The 20,018-nt window shown below is 52.0% G+C and overlaps 7 protein-coding genes across 7 annotated transcripts; 2 read left to right on the forward strand and 5 right to left on the reverse strand.

Annotated features, from left to right (window-relative positions):
- Window positions 1–1,371: 1,371 nt before the first annotated feature.
- On the reverse strand, window positions 1,372–1,874 carry AYO20_10552 (hypothetical protein; the record flags this gene model as incomplete). The annotated part of the gene is made up of 3 exons (XM_022648809.1): window positions 1,372–1,427; window positions 1,505–1,612; window positions 1,676–1,874. 3 exons carry the CDS (start codon window positions 1,872–1,874, stop codon window positions 1,372–1,374), a joined length of 363 nt encoding a protein of 120 aa, XP_022495182.1.
- A 644-nt stretch (window positions 1,875–2,518) lies between these two features.
- Window positions 2,519–3,643, reverse strand: AYO20_10553 (hypothetical protein; the record flags this gene model as incomplete). Its single annotated transcript, XM_022648810.1, has 1 exon — window positions 2,519–3,643. One exon carries the CDS (start codon window positions 3,641–3,643, stop codon window positions 2,519–2,521), a length of 1,125 nt encoding a protein of 374 aa, XP_022495183.1.
- Window positions 3,644–6,381: 2,738 nt separating this feature from the next.
- On the reverse strand, window positions 6,382–7,279 carry AYO20_10554 (hypothetical protein; the record flags this gene model as incomplete). The annotated part of the gene is made up of 3 exons (XM_022648811.1): window positions 6,382–6,992; window positions 7,052–7,199; window positions 7,250–7,279. The coding sequence occupies 3 exons, from the start codon at window positions 7,277–7,279 to the stop codon at window positions 6,382–6,384; spliced, it is 789 nt and encodes a 262-aa protein (XP_022495184.1).
- A 407-nt stretch (window positions 7,280–7,686) lies between these two features.
- On the reverse strand, window positions 7,687–10,616 carry AYO20_10555 (hypothetical protein; the record flags this gene model as incomplete). The annotated part of the gene is made up of 2 exons (XM_022648812.1): window positions 7,687–10,078; window positions 10,138–10,616. 2 exons carry the CDS (start codon window positions 10,614–10,616, stop codon window positions 7,687–7,689), a joined length of 2,871 nt encoding a protein of 956 aa, XP_022495185.1.
- Window positions 10,617–11,259: 643 nt separating this feature from the next.
- On the reverse strand, window positions 11,260–13,598 carry AYO20_10556 (hypothetical protein; the record flags this gene model as incomplete). The annotated part of the gene is made up of 5 exons (XM_022648813.1): window positions 11,260–11,711; window positions 11,773–12,033; window positions 12,132–12,251; window positions 12,303–12,886; window positions 12,943–13,598. The coding sequence occupies 5 exons, from the start codon at window positions 13,596–13,598 to the stop codon at window positions 11,260–11,262; spliced, it is 2,073 nt and encodes a 690-aa protein (XP_022495186.1).
- A 492-nt stretch (window positions 13,599–14,090) lies between these two features.
- Window positions 14,091–15,538, forward strand: AYO20_10557 (hypothetical protein; the record flags this gene model as incomplete). The annotated part of the gene is made up of 4 exons (XM_022648814.1): window positions 14,091–14,135; window positions 14,188–14,957; window positions 15,017–15,160; window positions 15,277–15,538. 4 exons carry the CDS (start codon window positions 14,091–14,093, stop codon window positions 15,536–15,538), a joined length of 1,221 nt encoding a protein of 406 aa, XP_022495187.1.
- Window positions 15,539–16,786: 1,248 nt separating this feature from the next.
- On the forward strand, window positions 16,787–19,585 carry AYO20_10558 (hypothetical protein; the record flags this gene model as incomplete). The annotated part of the gene is made up of 12 exons (XM_022648815.1): window positions 16,787–16,902; window positions 16,965–17,228; window positions 17,285–17,419; window positions 17,471–17,637; window positions 17,701–17,919; window positions 17,973–18,218; window positions 18,371–18,521; window positions 18,582–18,730; window positions 18,837–19,002; window positions 19,076–19,205; window positions 19,270–19,292; window positions 19,339–19,585. The coding sequence occupies 12 exons, from the start codon at window positions 16,787–16,789 to the stop codon at window positions 19,583–19,585; spliced, it is 2,013 nt and encodes a 670-aa protein (XP_022495188.1).
- Window positions 19,586–20,018: the final 433 nt, after the last annotated feature.

Below are 20,018 nucleotides of genomic sequence, written 5' to 3' on the forward strand. Positions count from 1 at the left end.
TTGAAGCTTGCGGTCACGTGGTCATTTCTCTCTCTCTCTCTCTCTCTCTCTCTCTCTCTCTCTCTCTCTCTCTCTGTCTCTCTCTGTGTGTGTGTGTGTGTGTGTGTGTGTGTTGAATACATGTATACGGGTTGACATTACCTATCTACATGTGTGCCTCGTAATTGCCACGAATCCGCTCGCAGACTATACAGATCAAGTATAAATACATACATTGATTGCCCACTGCTTCCCGTCTTCAGCTATAAGTGGTACTTGTACATGCATGTATATATACCCCAAAGATTCCTCCTCCCCATAACCACTAGATAGCAACATAGGTATTTCGCCAGTAACAAAACAAATCATTTGCCAAAGGGGGTTGGTTGTGAAGACGACGTCACATAACGCCGCCATCTTCCGAGAAAATGTCAGAAATGATGCTCTATAATTCAGAGTCACGGAACGTCCTTCAACCATCAAGCAGGTCGCTTAGCTCAGGTTAGTAGCCTCCCTAATTTACAAGCCAGCCTGCCGAAACCTGGATACTAACAAATCAATCACAGTTGGTTAGAGCGTGGTGCTAATAGCAAAATATCAAAAACTGCCAACGCCAAGGTCGCGACGGGGAGCCTCGTAGTGACCATTATCTTTTTTTCGATTTTTTCCCCCTTCTTTCGGGGTTCTTCTGTTCCTTCCCTTGTTTTTTTCTGGTTCCCATCCAGATCTTTTCCGACTCCAATGGGGGAGGTGGGTGGACGATTAAAAAAACGATGGGTAATCTATCTTCTATGAATACATTATGCGTTGTGTTGGCCGTCGCTGGGAGGGGGTCATGAATACCAGGTACTGTATCTCTGTTCCATCCAGTCACTCAGTCACCCCGTCAGTATCCACCACGAATTATCAAATATCTATCGGGAGTTTCCTTACTCACGTATTAACACTATCGCTAAAGTGTTGATTGGATTGATCAAAAATATTTGAAGACTCTGACCACGCTCAATCGCATATCCTCAGGGACAGAATGCCTCTCTACGAACGACGTATCACAACAACGTATGATCTGGTCGAGTACGGGTATCGCGTGAGTGTGAACATAAAAAGTTGCTATGACTGATTGAGTGATTGATTGATTGATTGGGTATATGCCCGTAAGGGATATCTATCCTTCATCACAAACCCTGATGGTTCCCTGTATCGTCGAGGGTAAAGCGATGTTCGTAACGTGGCCTGCCTCCATCGTGGGTGTCGTGCTAACGAGCGCCATATTCTTAGGCCTGACCTTCAGGCTTCCTGGTATCTGCACCTGTGTTCTAACGCCCTCCATTGTCCCAGACTGTCGTTACTCAATCATGAGCACAGGATCGCCATTCCATGGCCTGTAGTTGTTCAAAACTTGGTCTCTTTGTCCTTGATAGGAAAGTCCTTGCCAGTGGTCGATTTGTCTGCGGTGAGAGAGAGAGTCTCGTGTTAGTTCATCGACATGTCAGGTCGCAGGCAGGCACGAGAAGTGGGCACTGACATTGATTCCGAATAAAGTCACTGATCTGCTCGTCTTTGGCTTGCTCGATGGCAGACTCGTTGTCTTGAGGCCCTTGCCCGAGGAACTTCTCCTGAACAAAGTCGACTCCTACCGTCAAATGGTTTGGTTAGTATCCCATCACCAACAGGGGTTCGTGAAATACTGCCTCACCCTTGTCGAGGTAATCCTCATTCTTCTCGCTCTCCTTTCCTCCACCGGCCGCAGAGTTGAGCTTGTCACCCAGTCCGCCTAGGAAGTTACCGCTGCCAGTGCCACTCCCAGAGGCCTTTTGCTGACTGCCACCCTCTTTCTGCTGTTGCTCATTGTTGCCGCCGGTGAAGCTGCTAAGCGCACCCTTGAGTTGATCCATGGTTGCAAGAATGGGAATGGCAAGGTTGGAATCGATCTAGAGATGAGTGAATGGTCTGGAGATGCGTGTGTCAGGTTTGAACAACGGGAGATGAAAAAGAAAAAGGTGGGAGAGAAGAAAGAGAAATATAGAGGTTTATGGCTTCTTGGTGGGTCAAACGAGCGTCACCAAGTGAGCTGAAGGATACAGGTCACAGAATGCAGCCAAGCGGCTTGGTTGAGCAGGACAAGGGAGCTGTACGAGTAGAGATGGTGTGGAACTGCGACACGAGCATCTAAGAGGCAGAGGCCCAGTAACTCAAGGTTGGACGATCAGTGGAGAGACACAAGGGAAAGCTACACCGACTTGTACTTGGTACCAAGATGCAGGCAGTGGTGACTTTTGGTAAGGAGGAAGTGACAAGCAGCCACAGGGGGAGGGGCATTGGGTGGTCGCAGTCGATGACGTCAGCCACAGCCGGATCGGATTAACTTATTCGGAATCGCTTCGGCTGGGCAGCGACTTTGTTTTGGAGGCGCTACTTTGCACAGCCACAGCCACCAGTTCCTCCTAGACCTGCATTCTACTTAGTCCCCAGGACATTGCAAGCTGAAAATGCTGCAAGCCACAGCTCAATGGACCACCATGTCATGCATCTAACTGCACTAGCACTCCCACTGGCGCTGGGCCCCATCCTGACTATTCCCCCTTTGTCGCTGCATCATTTCTTCTTGCTCCATTTCCTTTTCCCAATCCTCTACAACCTCTTGCTGCTGTGCTTTCTTCCGCATCTTCTCTTCGTTCTCCTGCTTCTTCCTCTTGGCTTCAGCCAACCGACTACCCAACACCGTGTATACTGGTCGTTGACCGACGGGCTTGACCTGAGGCGCGACAGCAGGTGCTGCTCTCTTCGCCGCAACTTGAGACCATCCGTCCGTAAGTGACGGAATCGGTCTGCCTTGTTGCTGAAGGATCTTCGGCTCTAGATCCGAGGTGTCGAATTGACAGAGGACAACCGATGCACCGAGGCCATGCTTGGTTACCTCGCCGGCAATTGCGGGCTGCAGACTGGTAAGAAGACTGACCAGCTGTTCGGGAGTGTCAGAGGAGAGGGTGGGTAAAAGAGCTACGCCTTCATCGTTGGACAGAAAGATGATGTCGAACTCGATGGCGGGGGCGGACTTCTTGATAAGAGACCGCAATTCGTCCTCGGTCAGTGCAAATCGAGGCTTGCTCAACAACAACCCGTTGTAGTCGTGCTTAACTTCGTCTGCTTTTCGATCCGGCGTCGATTGCACAGGAGCGGACACGTTCAACTGTGCTCGCTTGATCCTGGCTGCCTGGGCTAGGGTTTTCATGGGAGCAGCGACAAATTTGGGAGTTTTGAATAAGACAACATGTCGATGTGGCTCTGGGTCCAAACTCTCCCCGTCCAACCCAAAATCTTCGGCAAGACTGTGGATGAAGGCTCGCTGCCGGCTTTTCATGGGTGGGAACGGATATCTCTTCTCCTTCTCGTCCGCCGCAAAGAGCCGTAGGGTTTCCTCTTGCTTGTGAGCCCATGCCACATCTTCCAGGTACATGTTGAGAGTGGTGGTCGAGTACGGGACGTGCTCGTCGGTGTGATCGTCAGGAATATGAAGAGCCAGCGCTAGTTTGCGATTCCTCTCCAACCTGGCGCACTCATCGTCACACTTGAGCGACGTTTGTCGACCAGGAGGCTCAGGCACATTCGCCCGCGAATTGCACCTGACCTCCTCCTTCTTGCGTTGGCAGTCGCACGTAATCATGACTTTGAATGGACATGGCTTGTCCTCTTTGCACGTCGCAGGAGCGTGACAGGGCTGCTCACATGGATGTCCACAGGTCTTCTTCGTCTTGCCACACTCTTGCTGGCATTGTTGATGGGCATCTTCACATTCGCCTGGCTTGTGGCAGGTCTTTCGGCAGGCATGGGAGCCGCACTTGAGCGGCTTTCCGCAGACCAGCCCGCACAATACATCGGCTCTCCAGCAGGGTTGATTTTTCAGAGTCTTCTTCCCGCAGAGACATTGCTTTTCGGTGAGAAATGGACACTTGGGGCATTCCTCCTCGTCCAAGTGGCAATTGTGCACAACCGGAGGGTGGCCACAATCTTTCACCCGGTTACACGGGAAATTACACGGCGGTGGACGAGTGCCGCATGGCAACGGCGCCTGGAGGATTGTCCTACCACAGCTGCATGAGATATCGTCAAAGATGGCTTCCCTGCAGCTGCCGCACGGCCCACGATGACAAAGATCTTGACAAACATGGTTTCCACACTTTAGATTGCGTCCGCATGGTCGAGTGCAAATGTGCTCTGCTTCGACATTCTCATCCAAAGCCCGCGTGACACTCCCCAACGGCTTGAGTTTTCGTTTGGTGGCTTGACGTTCAGATGCTTTGCGCTCTCCAGTGCAACATCTTTCACCACACTCGTGACGGCCACAGTTCAGAGTAGCCTTGCACAATCGCGAGCACTTGGGTGGTTCCTCGTTCGCTTCGTGGCAGATGACATCAAACGAATTACGACCGCATCGACATGGTTGGGAGATTTTGAGCGTGCAAGGACTGCATACTCCAGAATGACAAATCTGCTTGCATTTGTGACCGCATGATAACGATCTCCCGCATTCCTTTTCGCAGCTAGGGATTGGATCGGTACAGAGTCTTCGAAGGCCGTTCTCGAGGTCTGCCAGAGGAGTTTTACCACAGGGGCAGTGAGTAACGACGTCGACTGACTTCGGGCAATGTGGTATTGGCGCATCTTGGGGATGACATGACTTTTCGCAGTGATGAAGTCCGCAGTCCATGAGTCTGTCACATTGTTGACGACAGTCGAAGAAACCAATCCAGTCGCTGCTTGGCTTCTCCTCACCACGGTCTTTGCATAATATATTCTTTTCCACCTTTCCACAGTAGCATCTCGCGGGAATCTCAACCGTACAAGCGCCACAGAGACCTTCGTGACAGGGTCTTTGGCAAGTGTGCTCGCCACATGGCATGATGTCGCCACACACGCCACCGCAGCTCCAGCCTGTCTCGTAATTTGTCTCGACACATCGTCTCGCTGTTTCCTGCTTCCCACAGTAGCAGCTCTGCTTGGGGCCCATGGCAGTGCATGGTGGACATGGTCCTGCATGACAGAGGAGATCGCAAGGATGTGGACATGCTTTGGGGAATGTCCTCTCCCGGCCACACGTCTGCCCGCAAGAGTGAGGAGGGAGACCAGAGATATTCTTCGGATCTATTTCCTTCTCGCACCAGCAAGTGTATGCGGACGGGAAGGTGTCCTTTGGTAGATTGCAACCGGGACATCTCCACTGTTTTCCCGACTGCGTCTCCTCGTCGCTTTGTCCCGCAGAGCGAGGAACGGCCGAGCCCTCGTTTTTCGACCATCTCTTGATGCAGCCGATATGGAACACGGTCCAACATGTCCGGCACGACCAGACTTTTGAAGACCGACCGATCTCGTTGGTGCAGATTGCACACTCGTAGAGATTGTGGGAAATGTCCTCATGAATTCTGGTGGCGATGTCCGGAGCCGTCGATCGCGCGACCGACCCTTTCCGTCCCTGTGGCCGCTGCGGTGTTCGTGTGGATGTGCCCTTGTTACTAGGGTGAGGAGGACGAGCTTTTGAGTCGTTCGACTGCGTGCTCGATTGAGGAGGCGGTGGTAGAGAGGATGGGACGAAAGGCGGTGCTTCTGCGTGGAGTCGTGTGAGGCGTCCCCCGAAAGGTCTGCCCGCACTCTGTCTGACGGGGACTGTGGTTTCTGGTTGCGAGGGTGATGGCCTTCTGGGGCCACCGCCGTCTCTCCGTCTATGTCGTTGCCCTCTATTAGTACGGCTGTTGTTGTTCGGCGGGGTCTGTGTCTGCTGCACAGCTGGACCATCCATGGTGGTGGCACTGGACTGAGAGTGTTGGAGACGCCGTAATGTAGACAGGCTTCAGGCTGGAGCGCGGAAGCGAATGCGAGTATTTGGCGAGAGGTAGGGATAGGAGTTGGAAACAGAGAAGATCCACGCAAACAGGAATTGTACAATTACAAGCAGGTACGCGAATAAATCACCTCTGTATGTACCTGGTAGTTATGTGCGCAGCGTGCGGCTGGCAGCATCAACGCCTCTTCAACTTTTTCTGGCAAGTCGAACTTCACTTCTCCAAATTTCTGGCATCGGCACGTCACCAGCACCGCAAACTCCGCCTTTGACTCACCAGCGCCAAGAGAGTGCAAGGCTGACCAATCATAGTCATCTCGTCTCGTGTTCCAGACCTTCGTGTTTGCCTCGTTGTGGCTCCCATAGGCCACCATCAGCGATGTTGGACACTTCTACGCTCTTGTCAAGGGAAAAGATGACTCTTGTGTCCAGGTCCGTGTCCGTAAGAGGGATTTTATTTCTCTTGGGAATATTCATGGCCCACCGTGTGTAATTGCCCTGCATTGGAGTGCTCCGTCCTAAACTGAACGCCGTGCACCGGTCATGCTTGTATGCATTACCTCCCCCTAATTGACTTGCGTACCATATCCTCGAATCTGATCGGCAAACGCCCAGCTTTGATTCTCTAGCTTCTCATCCTCCTTGAGCTCGACTCCCTCTTTGGTCACCACTGCAATGCTGTACTTGTCCAAGCTCCTGGCGTCGCGGTAGAACAGTACTTTCATGCACTCCTTGACCGCGTCAATGGCCATCTCCTTGGTCACATCCTTGACACTCTCTTCATCGTGTGGCATTAGTTTTCGTAACAAAGGCAGTGCCAGATGTGCGCCAAACCCGGTCGCCAGCGTTGGAGCCGAGAAAGTTGTACCCAGCAAATCCGCACTGGCCAAGAACGGCTTCTCATCTTCATCCAACCCCGCAACAAGCATCATGTTCCATAACGGATCAAACTCGCTTCTCCTCTTGTACATGACCTTGGAAAGGTAAATGTGAAGATTTCGTGCGTTCAGCGTGTGCCCGGTGGCCGACAGGTAGTTTTCTCGAATGTCCAGCGACTGCAATAGCCGGTCGAGATACTGCATGTCTGAGACGTCGCCACCGAAGCCAACCACAGTATTCGGAGGGAACGTTCGCAGACGTTTAACATCTGTGAACCTCGCGAGGGAGCCGTAGGACGCTGACAAGAATGTGTTAGCCCTATCAACGGTGAATGCGCTGCAGCTGTGGTAAACATACCGAGATTATCAGCTGCCACCACAACGCCGTCCTTGAATTTGACTCCCAGTACCGACGTTCCTGTTACTGCGGGAGATTGCGTATGCGTCTGAGGCATCGAGGTCTGGAGGTGTGAGGAATCGTAGGGACCGTATACATCATCTCGGGGCTGTTGAAGGTTAGCATTGTTGCGGTTGCCTGCAAAAGGGTAATACGAACTCGACCCCATGCCTGAGGATAGTGATTCATCGCGGCAGATAACAGGTGAGGAAGTGCGAAGAGCTGAAGAAAGAATTCAAGAGCAGGAAAAGGTGGAGGATATGAGAGCCGTGACTACCAAGTATGGTCATTGAGGGAGCCGCGTCAAGATGTGCAGCCTTGCGGTGTTGAAGCTCGGCAGAGCTGCCGAAAGTGGAAACGCATCTCATAGCAGCCGTAGTATGCCAGCAGGCCAGATACCGAAGAATTGGCCAACACCTCCCTGCTCAATGAAGAAAATTTGTATCTCAGTTACATCAAACTTGATACCAACTAATAAGGCAAAGTCAAGCCATGGTACCGCTTATCATGGGGTATCGTATTCTATGCCCAAAGCAATAATGCTGGGCTTCAATTATATCCAGGCAGCCTGGCTATCTCGCTGGGCCACCCCCCTGTTATGTATACATGCCCATCTCTTGCCTATGCATCTCATCTTCATCCTGCAAAAGATGTTCGGGGGTCGTACTACCACGGGAAGGTAACGGGGGCCGTATCTGTTCCTGCACATCCTCGGTTTCACTCTCTAGCTCAGAGGGGGCCAGGTTAAGGGATTCTGTGATTGATGGTGCAGCTGGCTCGTCGTTCTCGCTGCCGTTGTCTGGTAGGGAGGGTTGAGATGACTCATTGGCCGGTGCTGCGGGCTCCTCATGACCAAAAAAGTCGTCATGATGTTCATCATGAGCTGTGCTCGTGGGTGATTCCATCGGAGCTTCAACCACAAACACTTCATCCTCTGCACCATCCTCAGGCTGCGCAGAGCTCGTTCTCTTGCGCCTTTCCGGAAGAGGTGGTTTTGGTGACGACTTGGCCGATATCGACTCGTGCGATCCATCTGTCTCGGGGCGCTTCGGTAACAATGGAGGTGGCACCGCTTTCCGCTTCGGTGCCAGGAATGAGTTTGGCCGGATTTTCTCAGGGGGAGGCAGTGGAACTCCAGGAGGTGGAAGTGGCCTTCCACGCCCCATTGGCTCTCGCGGAGTAGGAGGACTTCCCGATCCGCCACCTGAAGTTCCCTGCATTGCCGCTTGTTGGGCGTCTCGTTGTCGATTTCTTGCGAGCACGCCCCAGCCCCATTTCTGCGCCGCGGCAGCAGCAGCATTAACAGATGCCAATGCTTGTTTCCTATCCGCAGCAGTCAAAGATCTCGCACCGAGTGCGAAGCTTTTCAGGGGCTTGTTTTTCTCCTGCGCTGAGGCAGGCCTGCTGTCCTTTTGATCGACAGAATCGATTGTTTGGGTTGAGGACCGGCTTGCATTGGTCAGGGGCCTGGGCAGGGAGGAGGGTCTTGGACCGTTGTGGTCATCCTCCTCCGACACGCCTGAAGCGTTGCTTGACGACCGCCCCTTCAACGCTGCCGCCATCGCAGACTCTACAGAAGGGGATGCCGCTGGAGAACCCAGTTCTGACCCGTTTCCGGAAACTGACCTGGAAGATAGATCTTTCAGAATTGTGGCAACGCTTTCTCTGTGCATCGGCTGATCTACGCCACGAGTGGGTGTGTTCGCATCGGCATGGTTCGTAGTGATGGTGGGATCTGCAGCGCTGGCAAACGATGTTGATCGCATCAATCTGGGTGTCGTTGAGTCGGCCTTTTCCGTTGTTTCCGACTTTTTCTTACCAAACAGGTCGTTCAAGGAAGCCATGGATTTCTTCGCGGAATTGTTCTTGCCCACGCCGTTGGTCTCAACCAAAACCGGCATACTCATGACCCTATCGTCCTTCGATAGCTCTGCCGGTGTGTCCGTTCCAGAGCCACCAGTTTCAATCACATCCTCAGGTTCCTCGTCTGGGATCTCGGTGGTAGTCGTAGATGTGGGCTCCGTCTTCCAGATGCCACCGCGATATTTCTGATGTCTCGTGTCGAAGAACGGTACGTCGTCCCAGAATGGATGTACAATACTCTCCGCTACCACCTCTCGGATCCTGCTTTCGATCGCCCTCAGAATGAAAGTGTATGTGATTTGCCGGGTACTGACAATGGGTTCGATATCGAGTTCCAGATGGGGCATCTTCTCGAATGTGAACCAGAATCGGTTACTGGGAGGCGGCTTACACCTGACCAAGAGATGGCCCTGCAGTGTTTTGCACGTCACTGCCAGCACCATGTCGACTTCTCGGGCTTTGAAGCGTGTACCCAGATCAATGCGCGCGGTAGCTGCGATTTCGATCCTAAGCCTTCCTGTATAATCGACGTCGGCCTCGACAGTGCAATCACCATCCACCGTCAAGTCTTTCAGTCTCGGATTTTTGAAGAAGGGTGCGCCGGTGCCCAGGTCAATTTTCCGCAAACCCAGCTTGGTGATGAAAGTGGGCTTTCTCACCCTCGAAATCTTCTTGGTGAGCTTCTCGCGGATGAACCCTTCCAGCTCTGGGGTCTTGTACATGGCCAGGAACACGCGGCCGATCATGGCATTGAGCCATCTTGTCTGCAAATGCTCCTCTGACGAGTGTAATTTCTGTACCAGTAACACAATGTGCTCGACATCGAACAGTTGCGGGCCTGGTGGTTCTTCGGTGCTGCTTTTCTCTTGGTTCTTGAGAATGGCATCGTAGAAATCTTCTTTGTCCGACTGGCTCTGCCCAAAGAGAAAGAATGGTAGCGAAGTTGCTTTGTCTCCCACTTGGGTCTTTTTCCTCCTCAATCTGATGGCATTTCGCTTGATCCACAGTTCCCCCTCTGGGATTTCTTCCCCGCCCGCATAGACATCGACGTCGTGGTAATCGAGGGAGATGACATAGCGGACCTCCAACTGCTGTATATCATCGTAAAGCATCAGATGTCCGTGCCTAGCTTGATCAGTCAGGCTCCATCCTCCAGACAGGTGGCTCCTGCATTTGTAACCCACCTCAAGACCACATAGAAGACATTATTTGTTTTTCTGACGTTCTTCCCCGCCCCGTCTTTGTTGGGTTCTATGGTTGGTTTCTGCGACCGGTCGAATATGCTGCGGTACATGCTCTGGTAGACGCTGGGCGACTCCTGGACGGCCAAGTCGCCCGCAGGTGTCAGCTTGTCCGGCGGTTTGCCAGGGACACCACCCGGCACATATTCTCTGCAGACGGCGAAGTAGCCGGCGGCGACGTCAGAGTCGTGTTTGCGGTGGAACTGCTCGGCCAGGTCGTCGGTCCCGGTCTTGAATGCAATCTTGTCATCTTCGGGGCGGAGTAGTTGTGCAGGATCGTCGCTGGACTTGGGCTTCTCCGTCTTCACTTCCGGCGGAGGGAGCGTGTAGTAGGCATAGAGGAGGACGAGGGCAATCAGAAGCGGCACGAAGGTGAGACCACCAAGGATGTAGACGAAGAGGAACCATTTGAATGGACCCATTTGCTAGGCAGCGCATCGAAGACACGCTGCTCCTGGGGGGGCGCACAATCAAGCGGGAGCCATGAGGGAAAATGCGATACAAGGAGATCAAGCTGCCACAGCGTGACCAAGCTGTTGCACAGTAACTCCTCAGGGAGTGCAGTTGGGACGAATGAAATGTCGGTGCAGGGAGTTTTGGAATCCGGGTTGCATGTTGAGTGTTGCCGCCTCCTCACTATTTACCGCGCACCCACGACGCCCAGCGAATCGAGTGACGTATTCGCACCATGCAGTTTGAGTTGCCGCCGAGGCTCCGCAAACCTTCCAACGGCGCAGTCTATGTGTTGACAAACCACCCTACATATATCATTTGCAACATAACCACTCCGGCATAGACATGAATCCTATCGACTTGAGAACCGCGATCAATCTTTCGAAATCAATAGAGCAGGTGGTACTGCGTGATGCCAACATTATGGAAGAGAACAGACCAATCGCAGCTGGTCTTATGACGAGGCTGAACAAGGCTGCCGCACAGATTGGGGGGAGGACTTCAGGATCCAGAATCTCAACGTGCCTGGTAGAGGTTGTGCTCCCTATGAATGTGCGCATATATCAGAAGCTAAACGTGTCTCATATGGGTCACAGCAATTAATATGCGCTTCTATATTGCTCCTACTCCACTGAACATGGACATATCGTATGGCGACGAGTTCCCCAGCTCGAGCAGGGTCCAGTTTTCAAGAATTGAACCCCCAGAGAGCCAGTCCAGATTCTCGGCTTCGGCAACTGAAGTCTCCCTGCATTGGTTGCTCAGTAGAGTACCACTGTCATCGTCAATTCTAGCGGGTGCATTGTTCTCGGGTAGAGGGTTATGTTGTCTGCTGATCTGCGATGATGCATTTTGCCTCGAGTACTCGCCTGACATAGTCGAATTACGTTGTCGCGACGATAAATGCTCATCTGCTGATCTGTCAAGCATCCTCTTGACCTGAAATGCTAGGTTTTGGTAGGGATGTGTCTCCAACAGGCCAATGACGGACCTGACCCGTCTCTCTGTCCGAGATTTTTCCAAATACGTCGGCCACCGCTGCGCGAGTTGAAGGGCTAGAACTACTGCTGGGCCATCAGAACTCTCCAAAGCAAGAGAAGGAAAGGACTTTCGGCCAATACTGACCTACGAATGTGAGCATCAAGGCGGAATACGTAGGTGCCCATCGGAAATGCCATCTGTAGGATTTCGAGTGTTCGATGAGACAGAGCTGATCAGATACGGTCTCAGCAGTTCGACGGACAATTTCATCCATGGTCGGCAGCATGTATGTGTCTATATTCTTGTGTAATCTACCAAGGATAGTACAGCAGATTGTGATGGCTGAATAGTTCTTCTGGGTCCGTAGGCTGATTCGATTAAGCGAGTCCTCGTTCACATTGTATGCTAAACCATGTCAGTGCATCAAAACGAGGCTTCCACGCAGTACCAAGGGCGGCATAGCCAAAGAGTTCGTCTAATCCCGTAGAGTGGAGTGGGAATACCTTTGAACCGGCCGTCCCAGTATTGGAACCATTCTTGAGCCTTCCGCTCAAATTCTCGTGGCGCGCTCTCAGAAATGGCAGATAGTGAAGTGGTATTTTCGATTTGGCGCTGAATATCACCTAGAGAAGTGTGTTAGATGGCTCATTGTGGGAATAAACGCTATCACTTACTGCGAAGTTGCACAATCTCGACAGTAGCTACGAATCTCATGTCACTGGGATAGGAGACAGGAAGATCCAAATAATGCCTCAGTAACGCCGTGTCAAGTTGACGAATGCGTGGTTTCCTTGCAGTCCCGACTGCAAGCTCGCGCTCAATGTGATATAAGATGAGCCACGTACGGGCTCTGCGACTGCCACTGTGGAAGTGTGCTCGATCAGTTGTCAAGGAGTCTGCACTGAGCAGCTCATCAAGTGCATAGTCCAAGCCCAATTCCAGGGCCATTTCGTGAGCATGTCCAATTGCGAACCAACTCTTCTCCGCGTTTGCTGCCAGTAGTGTCATCGCCTGCACACTCTCGAGCGTGGGGCTCTCGAAGATACTGTCGCATACCTGGCGACGAGCCTCTTGTAGACAAGCTTCTCGTACTGTTTTCTGCAGGTCCGTGGTGACTTTGTGCACGATCCCTGATTTCTGTTTCAGCGCGATGAACAGAATTGCAATCAGGCAAAAAGGCGAACGGGCTCGGATAGAGTCGAAGGTATCCACGACGGGATCGAACATGGGAAGATACGGATTACCCCCTTCAAAATAGCTAACTCAGGAACAGGTCAACGGCGGCATCTTCCCGAATGAACACGGAATGCTTACGATGCGAAGAGAAGTCGTGCCTGGGACTCATCCTTGAAGATGTCCAACACGACGTCTGATGTTTCAACAGATGAAGGTGCCGATACTTCTGTCAATGCTGGCTCGGTTTGACCATAATGGATGCTACCGTCGTCGAGGCCCGCTGAATGAAGAGCCTTTTCTGAGGCAGGAGACATGGAGCCCATGGACTGAACAGCGGTAACCGGAGCATTCAAGTGCTGATAATGCATGTAGTCAATCTCGGGCTCTGCTTCAGAACTCTCTCGCTCTTGCACGGTTCGGCCATTGTCCGGGACAACAGGAGGGACACTGAACGCTGAAGCTGATGGGGTAGGTTGCTCGGTGTTGAGCAATCGGCCAGATCTAGAAATGTCCGTTGTGTGATCTTGCTTTTCCCTCTGTGTAGGGGTGAAAGACTGCAAGATGAGAGTCTGGGTGTCTTCATTTGGAAGCGAGTCGCTGTCATTAACGGGAGGCCTGGACAATTCTGGGCTCCGTAGAGAACTCGAATCATCAGCCGGGATCCCTTTTGCAGCCTGTGAAACAGACTTGAGCTCTTGTCTCAACTTCTGGATCTCATCTTCCAATTCTACCAGTCTAGCAGTAAAGACAGAGTCAGCGTGGTACGGATACAGTTGGTTGGGACCATTGGACATACTTTCTCTTCTGTGCCCCTCCCACGATACCGGTCGCCGTTGCCTTTCTGTCTTCAAAAACACAAGGGAGGCCTGCATTGATACAACGTGGGCAAGGTGACTCCGGGCTTCCTGTGCATCTCATTTTTTGTCGCCGGCAAGTCCGGCACGCTTTGAGCCTGCGCCGAGGGCCTGGTTCCATTGTTGATCGTAGTACTGCTTGTGCTGACTACCCAGTCCGAAGGGACCGGCGTTATTGTTTCAGGACAATGTGGGAGACTCAAGGTTGGGGAACAAAGTTGTCCCTCGTCCAGACAACGTGATATCGCCCCAAGTTCGAGTTTCCCCCAGTAAGCTTGGCCCGGTAAATCAACATGTCCGGACCATCGATTTCCACCCGGCCCCGGCATTGGTATTTTCCGGTTTTAATGCTATCAGATCATGGTTATCCAACCTCTGTTACCTCCTGGTCTACAACGCGATTCGAACTGGCTGGCCCGAAACAGGCCCAGCATGGCAGCCCTTGGCAGGAAATTCGGTGTTCTGTTTATCGGGGCAGTATGTAGCCTCATATGTTGTTGGGAGACGAGACTGAGAGCCTTGCATATAGGGAAACATCACTTTCGGCAATGACAACGTTCTTTGGAATCACTCGTTACGGATCGAAGCATACCTGGGTGCGAGACTCGATGTCGTTGGAATCATCGATCCTTCTGCAGAACGTGTCAAACAAGTTCTCTCCCAGAAGTCAACGTCGGCAGCAGCGACATGCTATGCACATACAAAGCATTTTCTCACTCTACAAGAGGCCCAGGAGAAGTTGGCGCAAATGAAGATTCATCCGGATCTCATGCTGCTGGCGACACCGCCTCATTTTCGGGGAACCATGCAGCATGGTCGTGATCTTGAGGTACAAGTCGTTTCTGCGTTTGGTTCTGCCCTGGCACTGTTTGTTGAGAAGCCTGTATCAACTGCCCGACCTCTCGAAGTCTGGTCAGTTGCCAAAATACTTCAACAATCAGGAAATAAGGTCGCAGTCGGCTATATGCTTCGGTATCTCAAGGTTGTGCAGAAAGCCATGTCTATTCTCCACGACAACAACGTCAAGGTAATGGCTGTAAATGCTCGATATAGCATGGCTTATTCGAAAGTGAGAAAGACGGACTGGTGGAACAAGGCGAAGCAGTGTGGCCCAATTGTCGAGCAAGCAACACATTTTTGCGACCTCTGCCGATATCTTGGTGGAGAGGTTGACCTCGCCACCGTCAGAGCTTGCGCACTGGAGCACTATGAGCCTGCTGGACAGCTCTCTAGCATGCTTGTGGACGAGTCGCAAATACCAACTGATGAACGAATTCCTCGCGTGACTGCGGCATTCTGGTATGTGCTCTAGTAGAAGAACCTCAACTCTCATGCGGCACCCGGCTGATAGAAAGCAGGAAATATCAGGGCGGAGCGGTTGGATCGCTTATGCACATCGTCGCACTGCATGGTATTCGGTACTCGAACGAGATCGTCGTTGCTGGGGATGGCTTCCAGCTTCGTCTAGTTGACCTATACAGCGCTCCCACTCTTTACGTGAGGTAAGTTGCCGTATACGAGATTTGACGAAATGATTTACAAGGCATGATCCGTACAGGATCCGGAGCTCTGATGAGGCATGAGGAGTTGTACAACATCTGACATTGAATTCTTATAGAACCCCGATTTCGGAACAAGAAGAATCATTCACCTTCATCAATGACGACCCATTCTATTCGGAATTTGCAGGCTTGCTAGGCTCCCTCGGTGCTGTTCCTTGCCCGGAAGCTGTAAAAAATGCCAGAAGCGAAGAACAGGGCTTTTTCGCTCCCTCGGACGGAATCCTGTCATCGTACGAGGATGCTTGCAAGACCTACGAGTTCACGTGGAGAATTCGAGATGAGAGCGAGAAGTCAAGCCAACTGTTTCGCGAAATGTGACCGAGTCACTATTGTAGTCACACCAAAAGCTCTATACACCGTATGATATGCTCTAGTTCTGTTCCACTGTGTATTTCTGACCGCCATTTCGACCTTGGCATAATGTCTCGATCTCCAGTGCAACGAGCCTAGTATTGGAAGGTTTTCCTCAAGTGTGTTGCCACAGCGTTGACACGGCCAGATTCGACTGTCAGGAAGTCGAATCACCACACAAAGTAGAGCGTTGGCAGCGTACCCTTCACCCTCTAAGGGTGCGTCACGAGCTGTAGAAAATTCGAAGGGGAAATTGACTAGCTGTGGCGACAATAGCCATAGGCGGCGGACTGCTGTCAATCCGTGACCAGGAACTCGCGTCAAGGTGCCGCCAGGCACATAGGGCAGTTGGGGCCGCCTCTCCTTGAATTAGAGACACACATCCAGCACCGACGGTAACCGAAAAATGGCATGATCTTTCCATCCATGAACAAACCTATTCGATGACTTGGCTCATAAGTAAATGAGCTAATGTTGGCGGCGGCTTTTACGTCCATGCCGCCGCCGACACTTCAAAAATACACTCTGCCGTCTTTGGAAGAGAAACAAATGGCAGGCGAGGTTGCGGAGTTTTCGTTTCGTCGTGCGGTATGGAAAGGGCTGGGATGCAAAGAAATAATTAGTAAACCCCACTTGACCCCGGAGGTTTTGTAAAGCGGCACCGGCGGACCGCCTGTGGGGAAATCCAGACCGCCGCTAAGCCAAACAGAGGAGTATGCATATTGCCTTGTTCGTCAAGCCCCGCAAGGCTGATAAACTGGGGCTGTATCGCCTGTGGGTACCCTAGCCCCTAACAGCTCTAGTTATATAGTACTCATGCTCGTGGACGCTCGCCAAGGAGAACCACTCCATGACAAGATGTTAGGCGCTATTCACTTCAGCTATCGTGAGTGTGGCACTAAGGTGACGAATTCTCTTTCACCAAGACCCGTGTCTGGTACTCAATACGGAGTTCTTCCGACATGGCCAAAAATCTCACGCAACCCCCGGCCGTCCTACCCCGTGGGGTCTGGACTATCCGACCGGCTGGAAATTGACAGGGCCGGTTTGGAAAAGGCATGTATGCTTGGTTTGGATCAGCCACCCAACATGACCAACGCACATAAGTGCGCTCTCTGTCCCGTCCAGGCCCATGACCGTTCTTCTACCAAACGACATTCTTCTGGCAAAAGAGCTCGTTGGACTTATTCATCTTTTAGATAGTTGCACTTCAACATGGCCGAAAAGCTTCCGTCCGAGAAGGTCGAGCAGGCCTCCCACGACGAGAAAGGGCGTACCCCATCTGCAGGACATATTGCGCTCGAAACGATCAGGGACAATAGCACGGCAAGGTATGGCGACGCCATGACACTGGAAGTTGCTTGGTGACCAGTCGCTGACCCTATATACACAGGCTGGTCAATCCTCTGGCCGGAATTTCAAAAGACGATCTGATGCACCAAGTCGAGCGCTTTGCCATGGACAAGGATCTCCTCGACATACTTCCTGTCCTGAAGAAAGGTGCCTACGTCGCCCAGGAAGCGGTGCCGTTGGAAGAAATCGAAGAACTCGACGTCGACGAGCTCGAGGCTCTCCAACATGAAGTCAAGCACAGGTGGACGCATCCATTCGCTCTCTACGCCACCGTGTTTGTCTGCTCCATCGGGGCGGCAGTACAGTAGGTTCTACAGTAAAAGTCCAGCACTGGGCAACACAAGGCTGACGCACCAAAAGGGGCTGGGACCAGACGGGGTCGAATGGCGCCAATCTGACGTTTCCGGTCGAGTTTGGCATCGCCTCTGGCTCCAATAGGGACTATTGGCTGGTCGGCCTGGTAAACGCTGCGCCTTATATCTCCTCTGCTTTCCTGTGAGTTGTAGGACGCTCCATGACCGAGCAGGATGTACTGACATGGTGAAGTGGATGCTGGCTGTCTGACCCGTTCAACAACCTTCTTGGCCGCCGTGGTGCGACTTTCCTCGCGGCCATCTTCTGCATTTTGACGCCAATTGGGGGTGCGCTGTCGCAGAACTGGCATCAACTACTTGTCACCAGGCTCCTGATGGGTTTCGGAATGGGTCTCAAAGGTGATTTTGCCGCCCGGTTTTCCTCATGTCGGTGCCAGTCTGGCTGACTTTCCTCTCTCCGAGCAGCTGCGACGATCCCCATGTACGCTGCCGAGAACTCCCCAGCTGTTATTCGAGGTGCCCTGGTCATGGGGTGGCAGATGTGGACGGCTTTCGGGATATTTCTCGGCTTTGCAGCCAACCTCGCCGTCTACCGAGTTGGGAAAATCGCGTGGAGACTCCAGATTGGATCTGCCTTCATCCCTGCAGTGCCACTCGCCCTTCTTGTCTACTTCTGTCCAGGTACAGTTATCCGTACATCGCTCTTCTGGCCCGCCGCTAATAGAGACCGTTAGAGTCTCCTCGTTGGTTGATGAAAAAGAACCGGTACAGGAAAGCATTCGAGTCGCTCTGCCGTCTGAGGCGTCACAGAATACAAGCTGCACGCGACCTCTACTACGTCCACGCTCAGCTGGTGATCGAATACGAGATGGCAGCTGCGTCGACCTACCTCATCCGACTGCGTGAGCTCGCCACGGTCCCTCGTATTCGAAGAAGTGGCATAGCAGCCCTGGTCGTGTTCATGGGTCAGCAATTCTGCGGTGAGTTCTAGCCTCTCTCCTAATTGAGAACGCTGTCCATGTTTTTTGAGACGAAACGAGGTCTCCGCTCTTTCAGGGGGGGTGCCTATTCTAAATTTTGGTCCATTGAAACAAACAGTCCCCGTTTCTGAAGCTGATCATCTTTGCTACAGGAATGAACATCATTGCCTTCTACTCGTCCACTGTCTTTGTTCAAGCTGGCGCCTCCGAGCACACAGCACTGCTGACGTCGTTGGGGTACGGGATCGTCAACTTTGTCTTTGCCATACCGGCAATCTTTCTCATTGATAGGTTTGGTCGAAGGTACGAATGACCCGCTCATCGCGAATTCGGGATTCAAAGGATTGACCTCTGGGATTCTAGATCTCTCCTTCTCTCGACCTTCCCACACATGGCCTGGACACTCCTTGCCGCCGGCTTCTGCTTCTATATCCCCGAATCCAGCAAGGCACATGTCGGCATGATCGCCCTCTTCATCTACGCATTCACCGCTCTCTACTCCGTCGGTCAAGGTATATATATATATTTATATCCAACCCTGCCTTCTCTCCTCTCCTCCTTTCGGCATTTTTGAAATCGTATGGCTGCAATCACTCTTCTGACACTTTTTCTGACCAGGACCTGTCGCTTTCGTGTATTCTGCTGAAGCCTTCCCACTGTCGCACAGGGAGATCGGCAACAGCTGGGCGGTTTCGGCGACATTTGCGCTGTCCTCGGCTCTATCGTTGACGTTTCCCCTGATGTTGAGCACCTTCACCGCAACAGGTGCATTTGGTTTCTATGCGTAAGGCTCCCACCTAACATCCTCGCACACACTCTGACCCAAAAGAATTAATTTGCTGACGATGTCCTTGCAGTGGCATGAACGTGTTTGTTTTCATCTTGATGTTCCTCTTCGTGCCCGACACGAGTGGCTACACGCTCGAAGAGCTCGACTACGTCTTTGCGGTGCCGACGAGACGCTTCATCAGCTATCAAATCCGAAAGGTGCGTGACGGCCTCTCCATGAATAGTATCAAAAACTTGTTCTTTCTGACTTCTGCTCTGTTAGGTGCTTCCATGGGCGTTGCGAAGGTACCTTCTCTTCAGGCGCGGAGAGCACTTGGAGCCGCTCTACCAGTTTCAACGCAGTGGCCGACAAGTTCATCGAGATACCACGGTTGAATGAGGTGTCAATTTGCAGTCAGGAATGCGTGTTGCCGCCTGAGCGCAGTCAACAAGATTCCTCATCGCATGACGAGGGCCTAAGCTCCGGACATGGCTACAAGGCGCGAGAAGTGTGTTTCAAGGTTATTTTTGAGGACGAGAGCACATCTTACTACAACAGGTTCAAAGGACTGTGGCCCATGAAACAGGAGACAGCATAGTTGGGCTCAAGGTCACTTGAAGAGATTTACAGCAACCACGTATTTGTTTGGGAGGCGAGGAACACAAGATCGCGCAGAGTTCGAGAAAGATTTGTCTGCATACCTCTGTATCTGGAATCCATTACTCCGCAGACCATGACCAGTCTCGTTGGAGATATGGGAGAACTGTTTCTTTGTACGCACTCTGCAGGACCAAGGGCCAGATGTCTACTTGAAGTGGACATTCTCAATGTATTGGGCTATGGCTTCTTCCTGCATTGACAGAAAGATTCGTGTGATCGCTTTCCAACAGATCAACACTCTTTTTCTTTTTTCTTTTCTTTCCTTTTACTCTTTGCTGTGTTCTCTTTGTCCCCTTTTCTTGTTTTCCCTGTTGTTGTGGTTGTTTTCTCTTGACTTTTTCCCCTTTTCTTTTTCGTTTTCGACGTTTCTC

Source organism: Fonsecaea nubica, assembly GCF_001646965.1.
Source record: "Fonsecaea nubica strain CBS 269.64 chromosome Unknown Scaff115, whole genome shotgun sequence".
NCBI classification, from domain to species: domain Eukaryota; kingdom Fungi; phylum Ascomycota; class Eurotiomycetes; order Chaetothyriales; family Herpotrichiellaceae; genus Fonsecaea; species Fonsecaea nubica.